Here is an 18,431-nt window from a genome sequence, read left to right on the forward strand (position 1 = left end):
ATAAAAAAAAAAAAGAAATACCTGGAAGCTTTTAAATAAAAAATATATATATATATTTTTTAATTCTCAATGTGATTTCTTCTTTGATTCATGGGTAATATAAAAGTGGGTTATTTAATGTCTAAAAATATTTGGTTTTTCTAGATATCTCACTGGTTTCTAAATTCTATTGTCAGAAAATGTACACTGTAATCTTTCAAAATTTATTGAAACTTATGTGTATCATTCAAATATCGAGTGTAGCATTCTCAAATTTGATCAAAATGGCTGATAGTGTTCAGATCTTCTATATGCTTATTAAATTTTTTGTCTAATTTTTTTATCAATTACTAAGAGAGGAGCATTAAAAATCTTTTGCTTGTGGATTTGGCCATTTCTCCTTTTGATTATGAGTCTTCACTTTATATATTTTGAAGCTGTATTATAAGGTGGTTATAGATTGATTACTGTTATGGGTTCCCTGATTAACAGACCTTTATATTGTTAGTGAAATATTTGTCATTACCTCTGCTAGAATTCTTTGTCTTGAAGTGTATTTTGTCTACAGTAGTGGAGCCAGTTTTTCTTATGCTTACTGTTTTCATGGTATACCTTTCTTCTTTTCAACCCACTATCTTTATTTTTAAAGAACATCTCTGGTAGACAGTATATAGTTGGGCCTTGCTATTTGGGCTAGGCTGTCTTTGACTTTTAATTAGAGTGTTTTATCCATTTATATTTAATATAGTTATTGGTATGGTTGGATTTGGACCTACCATTTTGTTTCCTGTTTGCCTCATTTGCTTATTTATCCTTTCCAGGTTGATTTTGGATTAATTTTTTATTATTATTTTATTTTCAACAGATCTCTTTGCATTGTTTTATGGTTGTTTTAGGAATTACAATATACATCTTGCAATGGTCTATTTAATATTGTAGCACTTAAGAAAAAAATGTGAGAATCATCTTTTGTGCTATGTTGACATATAGTCTAGGTTATAAGCCTCATGATAGCCTTATAATTATTGCTTTAAACTATCCTATGTCTTTTTTAAAAAGCAAAAGAATATAGTTGTTTTCTATATTTACCCATATATTATTTCTTAAACTCTGCATTCCCTCTTGTAAACCCAACTTTCCACCTAGTATTAATTCCTTTCAGGCTGAAGAACTTCCTTTAGTATTTCTTGTAGTGTAAATCTACTGGCAACATCTTCTTTTTTTTTTTTCTTTTAATTAAAAAATGTCTTCCAGGGCGCCTGGGTGGCTCAGTCTGTTAAGCGGCCAACCCTTGATCTCAGCTCAGGTATTGATCTCCTGGTCATGAGTTCGGGCCCCACATTGGGCTCTGTGCTGGGTGTGGAGCCTACATAAGGAAAAAAAAAAAAAAATGTCTTCAGTATTACAGGTGCTTTTTACTAGATATGGAATTCTGGGTTCACAGAATTTTTTTTCAGTTCTTTAAAGGTGTCACTCAATTGTTTTCCTGCTTTTATTGTTTCTGACAAAAAGGCATTCAGAGTTTATATTTGTTCTAATATGTGCTGGGTCGTTTTTTCCCTCTGCCTTTCAAAATTTTCTTCTGTGTAGTAGTTTGACTAAGGTGTACCTAGGACTGGGGTTTTTTGTATTTTTTTCTTTTGCTTTTTGTCAAGCTTCTTTGATATATAAGTGCATTTACCCCAAAATTTGGGGAAAATTTTTCCATAACTTTTTCAAATAATTTTTCTTCATTTTCTCTCCTCTCCAAAAAGAATCACACGTAGTATATTTAATCACACACATACCAATCACACATATATTAGGTAGTTTGATATTGTCTCACAGTTCATAGAGGTTTTGTTCAGATTTTTTTCCCTCTCCCCAATCTCTCTGTTCACCAAAACGCATAATTTTTACTTATTTGTTTTCAAGTTTCCTGGCTCTTCTGCCATCTGTAAGCTGCTGAACTTTTCATCCATACATTTTTTTTTTTTTTTGCTGTTTTTAATTTCTTTTTTTTGGACCAGTTTATGGTTCATAGCAAAATTGAGGGAAGGGTACAGAGATTTCCCACACACCCCCTGCCCACACCCATGTGCATCCTCTCCTGTTATCAGCATCCCCCACAGAGAGGTACGTTTGTTAAAATTGATAAACCTTCGTGTACACATCATAGCCATTCAAAGTACCTGTTTTACATAGGGTTCACTCTTGGTGATGTATATTCTATGGGTTTGGATCTAGTACATTTTTTCATTGCTAAGTTTGTATTTTGTATTCTAGAATTTGCATTTAATTCTTTCTATATTTTCCTGCTGAGATTTTCCATCTGCATATTCATTATGATAGTATTTTCTTTTTTGGCCCCTGGATATACAGTTGACCTTTGAACAACAAGGGCTTGAACCATGTGGGTCCACTTATAAACAGATTTTTACAGTACTATAAATGTATTTTCTCACGGTTTTCTTAACATTTTCTTTAGATTATTTTAAGAATACAGTGTATATAATAGATATACATACAAAATATGTTCTAATTGTTTGTTATTGGTAAGGCTTCAGTCAACAGCAGGCTATTAGTAGTTAAGTTTTAGGGGAGTCAACGTTATATGTAGATTTCAACTCTGCAAGAGCTTGGTGCCCCTAACCCCTGCATTGTTCAAGGGTCAACTGTAGTTCTAAAGCTCTGAAGTTCTTGTCTCCTAATCTCAACATCTAGGTCGTCTCAGGGTTGGTGTGTATTGACTGCTTTTTTCCCCCTGATTTTGGGTCACATTTCCTTGACATGGCTAGTAATTTTTGAATACATGCTGGATGTTGTGGATACTATGTTTATGAGAATGCAGATTTTGTAGCATTACTTTAGAGACTTTTGATACAGATAGGCAGTTCAGTTAGTGGCAGATTATTTTCCTTCCCAGTCTTGTTTTTAAGCTTTCTTAGAGGGAAGGGGGAGAGTAGGCTTATTTTGAAGGTATGGAATTTCTGAGATACCTCTTGAATGCCTAGAAAATCTCCCCATTCTTGCTTGTCAGAGCCCCTTTGTCTCTGATTGACTGTCAAGTCATAGCTTCCCAGGTATTGTTTATTACCAGGTTTTATGAAGTCTCTTCCTTTGGATGTACAGCTTATTTTTTTAACCAATGACAAGGATATTCCTCCAGAGATTTCTGGTGCTCCTTTTCTGCATAGCTCCTTTTCTGCACAGCACCTGTAACCCTGCCCCACAAACTCCAGCCACATCTGGAGACCCTGAACTTCAGTCTCTGATTCCCTATCTCAGTGAGACCACGGAACCCTAATTGGCTTCTATCTTCCATACCCCCCAGCCAGAAAGTGAAGACAATCATGGGCCTCACCATGTGTTTTTACTCTCTTAGGGATTACATTTTTGAGCTACCTGTTGTCTAGTGTATGAAAATAACTGCCTCAAATAATTTGTCTAGTATAATAATTATTTAGGTTGGGGAGGCTAATTTGCTATTATCATGGTTGGAAGCAAAAGTCTTTTCTACTTACCTCAGACGACAATTGAATATAAAACACATATTCATTTTTTTTATTACAAAATGAATGGTCAGCCTTCTTTTTTCTTTGTTTTGCTTTCCTTTTTTTTTTTTCCTTTTTGTAGAAAAGTATGGGTCTTGCATAATTTGCTGCTTTTTGTCAGGAGACATCACTCATCAATATGGCACTTAGAGAAAAAAAAAAAATATGGCACTTAGATACCCATGCGCAAAGACTAGCTCTTGTAGAGCTTACGTTCTTGTAAGAGAAACAGTCCTTGTATTTTATCATATGTATTGTGTGTATATTACAATATGTATTTTAATAGAAGCATGTAAATGTTTTTAGTTGTAGCATAAAGGAGGTAAGATTTTTGGGGGGAATATGGGCAGAGAAATTTGAAGTGACCAGGCTGGTTTGCAGGATAAAATCCCAAAAAGTGGCCATGCTAGGTGGAGGACCACTGTATATGAAGGAGTCCTGAGATATGAGTGTCCTCTCCGTATCTTATATTATCCCATGAATCTCCCTTATAAAAGTGTTCAAGTTATCCACTAAAGGAGTTGTGCTTTCAAAATAATAGTAATTTCCTTTATACCACACTAAAAGAATGTTTAAGATCCTTGCAAACAGTATTTAAATGTTACAGAAGAAGTCCTTACTTTGACATTACATTATACATCTAAAAAGACAGTCTATGACTCAGACTGCTTGGGCTTCTAGACCAGTGTTAGCCCTTGGATAACTGTGTGACCTTGAGTGAGTTACTTAATCTCTCTGGACCTGCCAGTCAAATGAAGGATGATAGTACCTCCTTCATAGAGTTTTCTGAGTTTGAAATGTGTTAACACGCTTGAATGTGGAGCCATGCCTTATGTATAATATGTGTTCGTCATTGTTAGATCAAACAGGTGCACCAAGGCTGTGGGTTAGTACTTGTGGCAAGCCTACAATGAGCTTTGAATCTGAATTAAGGAGGAGTACTGAGTTGAAGGTTTTCTAAGCACCAGGAGGTCTATGTTCACAGGCATGGTGATGCCTATAAGCAAAATCATTCAAAAAAGAGTTCAGCAAAATTGTAGCACAGTTTTACATGTTCTGTATTTGAACAGATGTTGGGTATTCGTCAAACCAAACAAGTCAGTGCCCACGAATTTTGGACATTCATAATAATGAGGTACAATTACAACAACAACCCAGGGATTTGGGATTGCTCAAATCCTGTCCAGATGTGCTCCCTCACCCTACAAATTTTCCATGGCAATCTTTACATAAAAGCAAAGCCTTGTACTAGATTGGGCATCCGCACCAAATACCCACCACTTGGGCCTTGAGGCACACAGTTTAAATCTCATTGATCCCTGATAGATAGCAGCAGTAGAAACTCTTGGGAGTCATGCCCTGGAGGTCTGAATAGGCCTTTTCTGATAACATCCTTTTTCTCTCTCTTGCGAGAGGGATGGCAGTATCACTGGAGAGAATTGAAGGCTGGCTATTAAACTCTTTGCATTAATGAGAAATAACAAAAGCAAGCTAACATTGACCCCTCAAGGAGGTGAAGCTCAGTTCCTCTGGTCCTTTTCCCCTTCTGTCTTTATGAGGCCCCTCCCTCCCTGTCTCCTGCAGGTGGACTGCTGTAGTGTGTTAGTCAGATTCTAGGACTTTGGGGCCATAGTCCTGGGGATGGAAGTTTTAAAGCGGTTAAAAAGTCACTACTCTGGAAGAGTGCGGTGAGTTCTCTTTAGTTAGGTCTCTCATCCAGCATGGATTTGTTTGGAACACCTTCTTTAGGGGCTGTCCTACCTGAGAAAGATTGTGAGTGGGGAATCCCAGAATATCTCACTCTCTAGTAAGCCAATTCTGCTTGTTGCTAATGGGCCTGTCTTTCCTGTGGTCTGAATGGTTCAAGTCAAGATTTGGCTTTTGGAAAGAACAGGAAGAATAGGGTATTGGCCGCCTTGATTCCAGGGCGTCTGGCTACCCAAACATATGTAATAGAATTCTCCATAGCATCATCATAGCTCATTCATTTTCCATTGGAGTCTGGGGACAAAAATATCAATAGCTTCCTTTGTTTTCTCTGTATGCCTCCAGGAGGTCACCTGGTCAAATCTATCATAACCACACAGCAGTCCCAATAGACGCTGTGGGCTGTTGTGTTGCAGGATTTTTTTCTCTGTGCCCACGGTTCTTGGTCACGCCACTTTGAAGAAGAGGTAGACCAGACAGAGTGGTGGGCAGCAAAGCAAGCTTTACTGAGTGGTAGCAAAGTGATAGTACAAAGCTCCCAAGGAGGGAGGGGACCCAAAGGGGTTGCCACCAGAGTTTCTAAGTCTAGGGATTTTTATGGGCTTGTTGACAGGCTGTTTCAATCTGATTAACCCTCCCTGTGCCTGTCATCCAATCAGGTTTTTGTCACATGGGAAAGGAGGAAGGGCTCTTTCCAGGGCGGTGTAAAATCCTTTTAAGGGTGGTTTCATCTTGGGGCAAGTCCCTACCTGCCCGCCTTCCAGTTATCCTTCATCAATATAGCCAGTGGCCGTGAAGGAGAATTCAAACTTGCTACTGGAATACAACTGCAAATAGCCAAGTTATGTACAGATAGTGGTATTAAAATTCCCAAAATGGCAAGAATTGCTTATAATCCATTTTCTGAGAGAAAACACTTTTATAAATGGTAGTTAAATCCCAGACTAGTATACACAATCTTATATAACCCTTAAAATAGCTATATTATTACAATAATTTTAGTACCACTTAAGTTATACTAAATCCCATGTTGTAACTCTGCTTTATTTTGATGAAAGAATTCATGTTGAATTCTACTTTAAAATGCCTAAAACTTATTTCCCACGAGGCTGTAGGATGGGGGGTGGATCAGAAGATACGCTAATCTAATCTGGTCTCAAGGAAGTGATTCATAGTTATATGAATGGAAGACCCCACTTCCATCCCCATCGCCCTTCCTTAAGTGTAAGGGGCACCCATGACTCACCCTCCACCCAACACATACACACAAACTTCCTATTAGAGCCCTTTGGAAATAGGAGTCCTGGAATTAGTGAATTTCCTGCTCCCAGTTTACAAATGGTGGGGAAATAGCCAGTTCCTGTTCTCTCTGAAGTAGATAAGATTTGTTTCTTGCCTCTCAGGTTAAATCTAAGTTCATGTTCTCCCTGTAAGTGTTTATACACATACAGTGGTTTGTTTCTTTTATATTATGTACTTTAGGTACTTAATATGTTAAATAGGTGACTATAGGCTGACACAGTATCCCAAATATTGCAAAATATTATAGCCCAGAACAGTCACTTTACCTTGGATTAGTTTACATTTTGATCCTATAATTGCTGAAAATGTATAATTTCTAAATGTATTCCTTCATCAAAAGAAAACTGAAGATTTTCAGTTCTTTTTGTGCAGGTTGGCACATGTGTCCGTGTCTCTAATAAACAACCAGGTTGTTCCTTGTAAGGAGACAGAGAGAAGAGACCCTTGTGGTAGATGTGTTTTGTTTAATTCATGAATCATTCTGCTGCTCACGGAGGAGCTGAGCAAGATCAGAAGGAGTCCCAAGTTCATCTCACATGTTTTTTCCCCTCTCTCTCTCTGTCTCTGTCTTTGTCTCTCGCTATTAAAGTAAGCAATGAGAAGATAGCGGTGCTTTCAGCCATTCTTTAGTGTTTAATGGTCTCAGGCTTTCCAACATAAAAGGTCTGAAAAATCAAATCTTTAGTCCTTAGCACAGAGCTGGGCACTCTCTGGCATCCAGTAACCGTATACTGCAGATGTGATGAGGAAACGCCATGACTCTAAGCATGAGGTACCTAAAAATACTTCAACCACTAAGTACATTTAATGACTTATTATTTGCGGCAGGCAGAACAGCTTAATGCATACCGACCTTGATCCAGGTTGCAAAATGCCTTCTTTACAATTTCTTGGCAAGGGGTGAAGAGTGAGAAAGCAAAAGGATTTTAAAGTCATAGAAAATGGATTTGCTTGAGAGTATAAATCACTTTTAGGAATATGTCGTCTGTGTTCCATATGTGTCAACATCAGCCACGTCCGATATCCTTGTGTGGGTTTTCTTTTATTTTTCAACTTAACATATTTTGGAGACGACATGGACTTGTATTGCTGTCCCAAAACAACACTCAGCAGAAAAATCAGCATTTCAAATATTTTAAACAGAGCTAGGTCAAGAATACATTATGGAAACAGTTGGGAACAACCACAGCATAAGAGGAAAACCTCTAGCAGGGATATGCTGTGTTCACCACTATACTGTTTTAATTACAGGGAAGGCCTCAAACCCCATTGGAGACTCCAACTTACAATGGGCCGCCATGGCATTGCCAGCATTCTTCTCTCTTGTAATCGGGTTTGCTTTTGGAGCCTTATACTGGAAGGTAAGGGTTGCTATTCCTTTTTTTTTTTTTTCCTTGCTCAAAACTTCGTGAACTCTAGGTATTTATTTGTGCATACTATATTTACATAAACGATTACCACACTGCCCTTTTCTGAGAAAAGGTCCTACCTTAACTTAGTCTCAGCAGACTCTAAATCTTAAGGTTTTCCCCTTATTTCTTATCATGCTTAGGAGACAACCCCTCCCACTGAAAATGCACACTTAAGAAATGGGAACTGGTTTTAATAGCCTGCACTAAATATAAAAAGGAAGAAATATGCTGCAAATCATATGATGTGCTTAAAGCCAAATAGAAATGCCATTTGTATTATCTGCTATTTTGGATTTCTGTTCTTATGTTCTCTTCTCACAGAGACCTGTCTAAAATTTTGAAATGTGCTAAATCATTGTGATTCAACTTTTTGAAATGTCTTTTGAATTTGATTACCATTTAAATCTTTCAGTTTCTTTATTGCTTTTTCACCTCCAGCCCCCTAAAAATGTTGAGTCAGTAATACGGTGCATTATTCATATTTTTTATTGCAAAAGTATTTTATATGCTGCATGCTGGAAAAAAGGAAAACCCTGCTGTTGGAGTTATTGACATAAAATATAAAAGTAGAGACCATTAACCTCTTGAATATTATACCATTTATTGATATTTTTATAACATGTATCCTTGTTCTTTTCCCAGAAGAGACAACCAAATCTCACAAGGACAGTTGAAAATATACAGATTAATGAAGAGGATAATGAAATAAGGTACTTTGTTTTGCTCAATATGTGCATAAGTAAGCTTGACGTTGCCAATTCACTGACCGTGCACATGCTCATATGTCTTTAAGAAGTTGTTTGCTCTCCATGGCAGCTCCCAACACATATGGATGGTCTTTATCCACATTTCCTGCCTCTCACACTTGCTTCAATCCCACATCTCCACTTACCTGTAGAAGACCTTCACACTGGTGTCTTCATGACCCATCTTAAGGTATCAATAGAGGTTTTCTCGGCTCCATTTCTATAAGCAGCAGAATCTTGCTTAGACGCCCAGTCACGGGGCTCTGGAGGCATGTCTGCATATTCTCCTTCATTTCCATGCTACCAACAGGATATACTGATTCCTCCTCTCTGTGTCTCTTAGCTCTTTGGCAATAGTCAACATCTTCATATCTTTATGATGTCTTGGCTGAGCTGCCACAGGATCTTGCTTTTCCTTTCCCCCTCTAAACTGTACCTTTGTCTCATTCTCCCTTAAAACCCAGTTCATAAGGTTACTTCCTAGTCAGGATACTTGCAGTGACTTTCTCTTGCATACTTGATGTATTTGACTTCACTCTAGTTTTTGGAGCCCTTAACTATTCTCAATCTGTTTAGTATTTTCTCCAAAGCCAAACACAAAAATTGTTTTTAAGGTAACTTTCCATTTACTATAGCTGATGCTGATCACTTTTTACCTTACCCCATATTGCCTGAACACTAATATTTGGATTTACCCCCAGTTATAGTTTCATTTGGCATGTTACTTTCTCTTCTGTCATGCCTTTGTATATAAATATACACATATTAAGTACAGATAGGCATTTTTAGTATGTGTATATGCATATGCAGAGAGAATTTTTACACTACTTGGGAAGACTATATTGAAGCAGATAACGTCTTCCTTCTTCTCTTTAGTATTGCTTATGAAGGTAAGCTTTTCAATCAATTCTGCCATCTTCTTTTATTGTATTTACAGAAAAACTGCCTTATACAATGTCCAGATGACGGTGTACTTCAGAATCTCTGTCCAAAAGCAAATAAGTGTTTTTCTTGTTGCTTTTCAGTATGTTGCAAGAAAAAGAGAGAGAGTTTCAAGAGGTGTAATTGTGGCTTATATCAACACTGTTACTTTAGTATCTTGGTAAGTTTTTAGAATTCAAGATGAAAGATTTTTAAAAAATGATACAGCATCTTAGATGCCAAAATTTAGAAATAAAATTTATTAAGTTGACTATTAAACTGAAACTGTTACAGTGAATTAGATATGCATAATTCAATTATGTGTGTTCTGACATTTTGAAAGGCCAAGCAGTGATTAGTGGTCCTGATTAGTGGATTCATCTTGTATGGGAGGTATACAAAAAATTAACAGTGGAGTGTTTACAATTTTGAGGCCAGAAAAAAATTAGACAAGGGGAAAGAACAAATTAGGACTAAAATAAAATAAATTCAATAGAGGAAGAGTAAATAAAACCCCTTTCAGTTAGGTGTGACTACTATAACATAATAGAAAAAGTATCTCAATTGTTAGATGCTGAAACAAGTGAATGGCAAAAATGTTTCCTTGCTATTTTAAGGAAAAAGAGAAAGGACCAAAATATCTTAGAAATCAGGAGAAGAAAGTTGTCAAGGTAAAGTGCCACCTGCCACATGACTGGTAATAATTGTGCCTCATCACAGTCCAGAGCCCAGGATGCAGTAAACATAAACCAGAAACAGTGTGGGTCTGCGGAGGGCTTGTGGGAGAAAAGAGAGCAAGAAACCATGGCCCAGAGGCACTGATGCTCCTATTTCCTCTCCTGTCTACTTTCTCAGGGGCCAAGCTGCAGACGCCAGATTAGCGGGGTGGGGTGGGGGTAGGGGGGCGAGCACCCGGAATGGCGCTAACTTGACCCCGCATCAGTTCCTGCTCTGCTCATTTCCACTTCAGCTGCCAACTGGCTGTACGTTTTTTTATGGCCATGGGCTCTCGAGTGCATTTATCACAGTGGAACATGAATGTCCTCTCATCTTCCTCAGTCTTCAGTTCATTCCCTGCATTCCCTCATTGTCAGAAGATCATTTACTCTCCGGGGTTATTAGATAGATGGTCTGTCGTGAGCTTTGCCTTTTCTTTATAGGTCACTGTCCTTCCAGCTTCATTTTTGTCCCAGATTCAGAGATTTATCTCCAGACTGAACCTTCCCCAGGGAAGCTGGGTCAGAGAGCTTTTTAACTCCTCCAGGGCCTCACTTTGGTAGTTGGAAAACATTTTTCAACAGCCCCAGGTAACATGATATAATAATTATGTCCCATAGTTCTCTAACACTTTAACTCTGCTATTTACACGGACTTCATTTAGGCCTTTAATCGTGCCCTTGATCATATCCAGAGCATAAATAGCACTTTTTTTTTTCCTGCTCACCATCTTACCTTCTCTCTAAGCTCATGTCAAATAATGTTAACAAATAGACCTTTCACTTGATACTTTTTATTTTCTGGAGCAATACTCTGCAAGCTGAAACTATAGGTTTCTAGGAAAAATAATTTCTCTGCCCTTCAATCCCAACATGAGCCTCACTGTTGCTTCTCTGCCATTTCAGTTCCCTTAAGCTAGACATCTACAAACCACACACTACATGGTTAATGGAGTCTTAAAGTCTCAAATAATGTCCTCTGTTTGGTTTTGGACTGTACTGATCGCTGGGATCCTGTTTTGGCACACAGGTCTTTAATCATGTGGTTTTTAACTGTGGCATTTGTCCTGTGACATTTGGAAAATGGATTATGCTGGGAAAACTCAGGGCACCTGTTTAGAAGGGAAAACAATTGCATTTTAAAGCAACCACAGTCAAGCAACTTAGGCGTAGTTATATGTTGTCAGGGAACAGTCAGGGACAGGAACTGAGCCTGGCTGGTTCTTACTGTGTCTCCTTCACAAGCAACTCACTTGTTGCCTATGTGTTGCAGACCCTCACTAAATGCTTGTTGAATGAGTGTGACAGAGTGGATAAACCCTGAATGAAAGTTTAACCACTGGTAAGGAAGACAGTCCTTCTGAAGTAGGGTTTTTATTAGTTTGCAAGATGAATAAGTGCTAGAGACCTGCTGTAAAACATTACACCCATAGTCAACAGTGCTCTATTGTGTACTTAAATATGTGGAAAGAGGGTAAGATCTCTTACCTCAAAAAAATAAGTTTTTAAAAATCTTTAAGAAAGTGAAGTTGGGTTTGTTTTCATCGTGCATGTGTTTGTGTGCACGCACACGTAATTTGCTGAATTGGGTCAATAGGAAAGTAAAGCGTCCAAAGCAAGGAGAAAGAGAGTCATGGGAAATGACTATTTTTCTTAAAATGTGAAATATTGTTCATGTTTACAGTGAATCAACCTAGGTTTAAAAAGAAGCTCAGATTGTTTAGAAATAAACTCCTCACACATTAATGAGTGGTCAATGTGAAATGGATAAGTAATATGAAGTGGCTTTCTCCTTCATAAAGTACCTTACTCATCATGTCTGCAAGGATCTCTCTCTCAAGACTCAGCTCAGATACCACTACCTCCAAAAAGCTGACTTCCCAAATTTATGGCCCTCTAATTATATTTCATGTTACATTTCATGTGAAATGTAATACACATTAATAAGACTTCACAAATACTTTTATAGACATTTTGTGTCCTCTGCTAAACCATAAGCTCTTACAGGACAGGATTTGTTTCTGAATTTCATTTTGGAATCCCATCAAACTATATAGCTTATACCTTGTTCATGCAAATGATGAATAAATATTTGTTGGGAAAAAAATGGAGAAGAATCTCAGAATTGCATTAACAAGAGAATAAAATTTATGAAAATAAAAACAAAAATAGACATGGGAAGGATAGGAAAAAGGAAGACAAAAGATCCAGCTCGTCATCATGAATCTACAGACCCCAAAGTCAAAATATATAGGTATCATTTGTAGTCATTTACTGAGTACCAGTTGTGTAGAGTAAAGCCTTTTGCTTGTCCCTATACCAACAGAGATTTAAAACCTGCCAAGGAACTTGACGTATAATTTGGGGAGAGGGGTGTGATAAAGAAAAAGGTTTGGGAGAGCAGAATATGACGTGGTAGGAGAGGAAATTTGCCAAGAAATAAAATAGTAATAAAAAGTACCAAGATGGAAATGTAATGTGCAGTTGTTATTATATATTTTAAAAATTAGATATAATTTGGATTATAGCCATTTTTTGGGTTTACAAGGAAGGGGAAGGTCCAGGGAATGACTCAGATTTACGGCAGGGATTTCTCCCTGAAGTGTAAGTTTCACCAACTAAAATTAAGACAAATATTGGAATACTAGGATAGAAAATGGACTAGTTAGTTCTTCAAATGAAATAACCCATAATTGGAAAATGAAGAGAAGGATGGTTTGGTATTTTAAAAACAAGAAAAGAAGATGGAAGGATTACAAGGTAATGAGCTAGAAACAAAAGAAATTGGCTCTAAGTGAAAATATACTAGAGTGGTGTTTATTTAACACCAAACATGAAAATATCTATACAAAAAGTTAAAAGTTGATTTAATCAATGAGCTGATGCCAAGTATTCATAGCTGGCATCCCACAAGAATTTTTTTCATTTATTAGCTTGTGTGTAGCAGTTTGAGAAAGAAATAAAATATTTATAGAAAAATTCTGCTCTTCATTCTTCCTACAAATGTGGTTCCAACACGCTGTAGTAGGTAGATTGTTAGATGCAGAGCTTAATATAACCTAGTTGTGTCCTCAAATTGCTTATAACCTACAAAAGGAAATAAGGCATATGCATAATAACCTATTTTGAAAAGGAAACCAGAAGTTTATGAAGTTAAAAAAGCAATGAAAGGAGCTTACAAGGCAAATGCAATAAGAGATCAAAGGCAAGACCATTGCTTATGGTTGTACAGGATGTGTCCTCAACATAGGTGTGGTATGGATGGACCATACACAGTTGCCTTATCTGAAGGGAGAGAAATCACTAGCAACAGAAGAAAGTCTTCATCACAATGTAGGTGATGGAGGTGGCATACTGAGCCAGATCTTGGATGATGGGTAAAATTGTAATAGCAATAGGGAAGGAGTAATCCGGATACTGCAGATGGCATAAACTGAGTCAGGGAGGCCAAAAGTGCAGAGTGTGAGTTCAAGAGTCCATTTGTACAGTTGGACTCCAGTGGAAGGTCATACATGAGGGGATAAAAGGCTGAGAAACAAGGGTGTGGGCATCGGTTTGAAAAATTCCAAGTATAGGACGTATACTGTATTGAGTAATGTGAAGAGATGTTGGAGGGCTTAGAAAAGATGTGAGTGATACAATCAAAGCCAAGGTTTAGGAAAGTAATGAGATGTTGGTGTGGCCAGACCACAGGGATGGGAGCAGTGAACTGGAGTCAGGGAGTTCCACTTGGGAGGCCAATCTTCCAAACAGGATGACCTGTTCTAGGGTCACAGCCATGGAAATAGGAAAGTATGAACCACTTTGGAGATATGCAGTAAAAGAATCAACACATTCTGGTTACTGGTGGAATGCGAGGCTTGACATCACAGGTAGTACTCAAGGATGATTTAGAGCCTATAGGACTAACCAGGTGGTGGTGCCATTAAAAAAAAATAAGGGAAGGAGCTGTTAGGAAATACCAGTGACCAAATACATTAGACTGGAAATTCAAAGAACAGTCAGGGCTGGAAATAATAGATTTGGGGTTTGGGAGTCAGCTACAAAGAATTTAAATTGAGACCTTGGGAGAAGGACGGCATCGTCACAGAGAGGGCCCAGTTTGGTTGACCGTAAATAGCATGAGTTTGTAGACACTAGGACTGACACACCCCAGCATGGGTAAGTGTTAAAAATAATAATAAATAAATATATTATTTAATAATTCTTATTACAGTTAGGCTGGTGGAGAGATTCACAAAAGAAACACAACCTGGACATTTCCTGCAGACCTGGGCTAAGACAGAAGATAATAGATCTTAGAGTTGGAACATGGATGACCTTGAGTCAAGTTTGGTCACTGAGCACACACACAGGACTGGGCAAGATCTGTGACTCTCTACTAGATGTTTCCTAAGAATTTCTGGAGCTTCGGAGGATTTGTCTTTGAACTCCTTCTGTAGACACATTATAATATAGAGGATTAGAAGGGATTAGACTTGGGTTCAGGCCTTGGCTCTGCAACTAGTTAAGCTGTATGTTCCTGGATGAGTCCGTTGTCTTTTATTCCCTGGTTTTTCACAGATAATAAGGGGATAATATGACTCACCCTGCTCTGAAATTTCATGAGGTTGTTACTAGGATCTAGGATATCATTATAAAAATTGTAGCTTTTGTTTTATGGGAAAAGAGTTGTCAAACCTTCAAGTTTACTTTCTTTGCTAAGAGACCTGGGGACAAAACTAGAAATAGATTTCCAGTCTTGCTTCTCTACTTAAGTTTAGAATTTTAAGCTATTACTAGCTTTTTAAAAAATACATCCTTTTGGTTTCTTTTTGTGATTCCTTTTTGCTTTTTTAATCAAGCTTTATTTTAAAATATCTGCTCTATATTTTGGATTTCTGAAGTTTTATTAATGTTTCTTAAGTTTTCTTTCAGGATTTAATTCTCCTTTCCTAAATGTAGGTTCTCTAGTTTCTAAAGTTCTCTGTTTGGTAAATTGTCATGTAATATGGTTTTTGGTATATTCATTTAGAGAGACTGGAAAAAATACTGCACTTATCACTTATACTATGGAATTTTACACAATTTATATTTAACCTCTGCATTGATCTCAAATATTTAAAAACTGAGACTCTGGAGTTCATAAGGACAAAGAGAAAGAGTATTGAGTAGGGAAGAAAAAGCAACATACACATTTATTTAGGGGTTGTGACTGAAAAAAACAGCTAAGGAAGTATAGATACTTGACTTGAAAGTTGAAAATCCTAAAGCCGAGCCCAAAACTCAGTGGATTAACACTAGCTCTGAAGAAATGAAACAATGTCTGGCTTTCGTGTTTCAACAAGTACGATAAGCTATGTTAGGCCAAATGAACCTCCCCAGGGGCTTCGCCAGGATGCTGTGCCAGGATTTCTCTCTGTCTTGTCTTGGCTGACAGTATTGAAAGCGATCTTGTTGCAGCTATTCCTCGGTTGGGAGAAGTGATGGCTTGAACCTGGCTAGGCATTCAAGACTCTGGCATTGCTCAGTGGCCAGAAGGCTGCTATTTGTTGGTGGTGATCAACTTCCCCAATGGTTATCTCCTTCATGCTACTCCATTTCTCTCTAGACACTGCCTTTGTCTTTCAAAGCCTCTCCCCTTACCACTTACCCACCACCTTTTCATAGCCTGGTTAGAGAAATTCAAGGCTACAAGATAACCCTCTTACCACAAATGGAAACAATCTGTGGTATGCAAACGGATGTGAAAGCCACCGGGTATGCATTCATCCATCGTATGTTCAAGGAATATTTACTGAGTATCTCCTTTGTGTCAGGCACTGTTCTAGGTGTTGGAGTTCAGCAGTAAAAAAGATAAAAGGAGTGCCTGGATGGCTCAGTCAGTTAAGTGTCTGCCTGAGGCTTAGTTCATGATCCTGGGGTCCTGGGATCGAGCCCCACATCGGGCTCCCTGAGTCTGCGTCTCCCTCTGCCCCTCCCCCCGCTCGCTCTCGCTCTCTAAATAAATAAATAAATAAATAAATAAATAAATAAATAAATAAATAAAATCTTCAAAAAAAAAAAAGGGTGGACAAAGCTCTGTGTCCTCATGGAGCATACATTCTAATGGGAGGAGAGACTCAAACAGTAAGATCATTTCAGATAATGTTAAATATTACCAAAAAGATCAGAGAGGGAGTGACTAGCCATTGCATCTAGGAAAAGATTTGTCAAGTTCTTTTAGTCTGTGTAAGTGAAGTGTTTAAGTCTATTACTCAATCTGTAGTCCTATGAATTCAGCTATCGAGAATGAAAAGAGCAGAAAGCAGATACACCATAATCTCTCTCTTTTCTTTCCTCTCTAGGCGGGTAACAGTTCATGTTTGCTTCATAAATGAAGCAGCTTTAAACAAATTCATTATCTGTCTGGAGTGACAGACTGCATTTTTATCTGTTCTTGCTACCCATGACTCTATATGGATGATTCACAAATTGGAACAAAGTGTTTTACTGTGAAACTGGCACTGAATTAATCATCTATAAAGAAGAACTTGCATGGAGCAGGACTCTATTTTAAGGACCTGGGGGACTTGTGGTCTCATTTAGAACTTGCAACTGATGTTGGGAGAGAAAGCACGTGTCCCAGACTGCATGCACCATTTTGCATGCCTCCAGAAATGTCTAATTGCTGAAAAGCCACATAGCTTTATTTTCAGTTACAACCTGCAGTTCATAGTTATCTTGGTCTCTGCAAGTAGATTTCATCCTGAATAGTGGGGGGTAATAATTTTTCTCAAAGGGATCTAGAAAAAAATTTAAAAACAAAAACTCAATAGCATCAGCAACTCTACATATAGAAAGCAGTGGAAACAAAATAATTGGAGTAGGGCGACATGTCAGCCTTGTAGATGCTAATTAATGGTCTGGGTCTGATCTCGGTCTCTTCTCAACATAAACCTATATCCCACTAGACAAATGGACATGGTTAGCTGGATCTAATCATGCCTGGGAGCCAGTATTGAGTTAGAACAATGATGTCATCAACAAAATGAAAAACAACCTACTGAATGGGAGAAAATGATTTCAAATCATATATCTGATAAGGGGATAATACCTAAAATCTACAAAGAACTCATACAACTCAATAGAAAAAAAACATCTATTTAAAATGGGCAGAAGAGGGCGCCTGGGTGGCTCAGTTGGTTAAGCGACTGCCTTCGGCTCAGGTCATGATCCTGGAGTCCCTGGATCGAGTCCCGCATCGGGCTCCCTGCTCGGCAGGGAGTCTGCTTCTCCCTCTGACCCTCCCCCCTCTCATGTGCTCTCTCTCATTCTCTCTCTCTCAAATAAATAAATAAAATCTTTAAAAAAAAAAAAAAAAAAAAATGGGCAGAAGATCTGAATAGACATTTTTCCAAAGAAGACCTACAGATGAGAAGATGCTCAACATCAATCACCAGAGCAATGCAAATCAAAACCACAATGAGATATCACCTCACACTGTCAGAATGGCTAAAATCAAAAAGACAAGAAATAACAAGTATTGGTGAGGATGTGGAGAAAAGGGAACCCTTGTGCACTGTTGGTGGGAATGTATATTGGTGTAGTCACTATGGAAAATTTTGAGTTCTCAAAAAAGTTAAAATAGAACTGCCATATTGTCCAGGAATTCTACTTCTGAGTATTTATCCAAGGAAAATGAAAACACTAATTCTAAAAGAAGTATAAGCCCCTATGTTCTTTGCATTATTTATAGTAACCAAGATATGGAAACAATGTAAGTGTCCATCAATGGATGAATGGATAAAGAAGATGTGGTATATATGTGTACACACACACACACAATGGATTATCATTCAGCTCTAAAAATGAAATCTTGCCATTTGTGACAATATGGATGGATCTTGAGGGCATTATCCTGAGTGAAATAAGTCAGAACAACAAATACCATATGATCTCTCTTATATGTGGAATCTAAAAAAAATAAAAGTAAAAAAATTAAAAATACCAAGCTCATAGATACAAAGGAAAGATTGGTGGTTGCAAAGGATGGGGTGGGGGAATAAATGGATGAACTAGGTTTTTTTGTTTTTTAGTTTAAGTTGAATAAAAAGGTAAAAAAAGATAGTAAGCCCCCCCCCAAAAAAACCCCAA

General features: G+C 37.8%; 1 protein-coding gene across 1 annotated transcript in view; it reads left to right on the top strand.

Moving 5' to 3' along the window:
- Nucleotides 1–17,327, top strand: part of KITLG (KIT ligand) — an 82,286-nt gene extending 64,959 nt beyond the window's left edge. The window contains exons 7-10 of the mRNA XM_021687513.2: nt 7,773–7,882; nt 8,576–8,643; nt 9,705–9,781; nt 16,643–17,327. Coding sequence (XP_021543188.1) covers nt 7,773–7,882; nt 8,576–8,643; nt 9,705–9,744 — 218 coding nt within the window. The 3' untranslated portion in view covers nt 9,745–9,781; nt 16,643–17,327. The remainder of the gene's footprint in view (nt 1–7,772; nt 7,883–8,575; nt 8,644–9,704; nt 9,782–16,642) is intronic.
- The last annotated feature ends 1,104 nt before the right edge of the window (nt 17,328–18,431 follow it).

Source organism: Neomonachus schauinslandi, chromosome 5, assembly GCF_002201575.2.
Source record: "Neomonachus schauinslandi chromosome 5, ASM220157v2, whole genome shotgun sequence".
NCBI classification, from domain to species: Eukaryota; Metazoa; Chordata; class Mammalia; order Carnivora; family Phocidae; genus Neomonachus; species Neomonachus schauinslandi.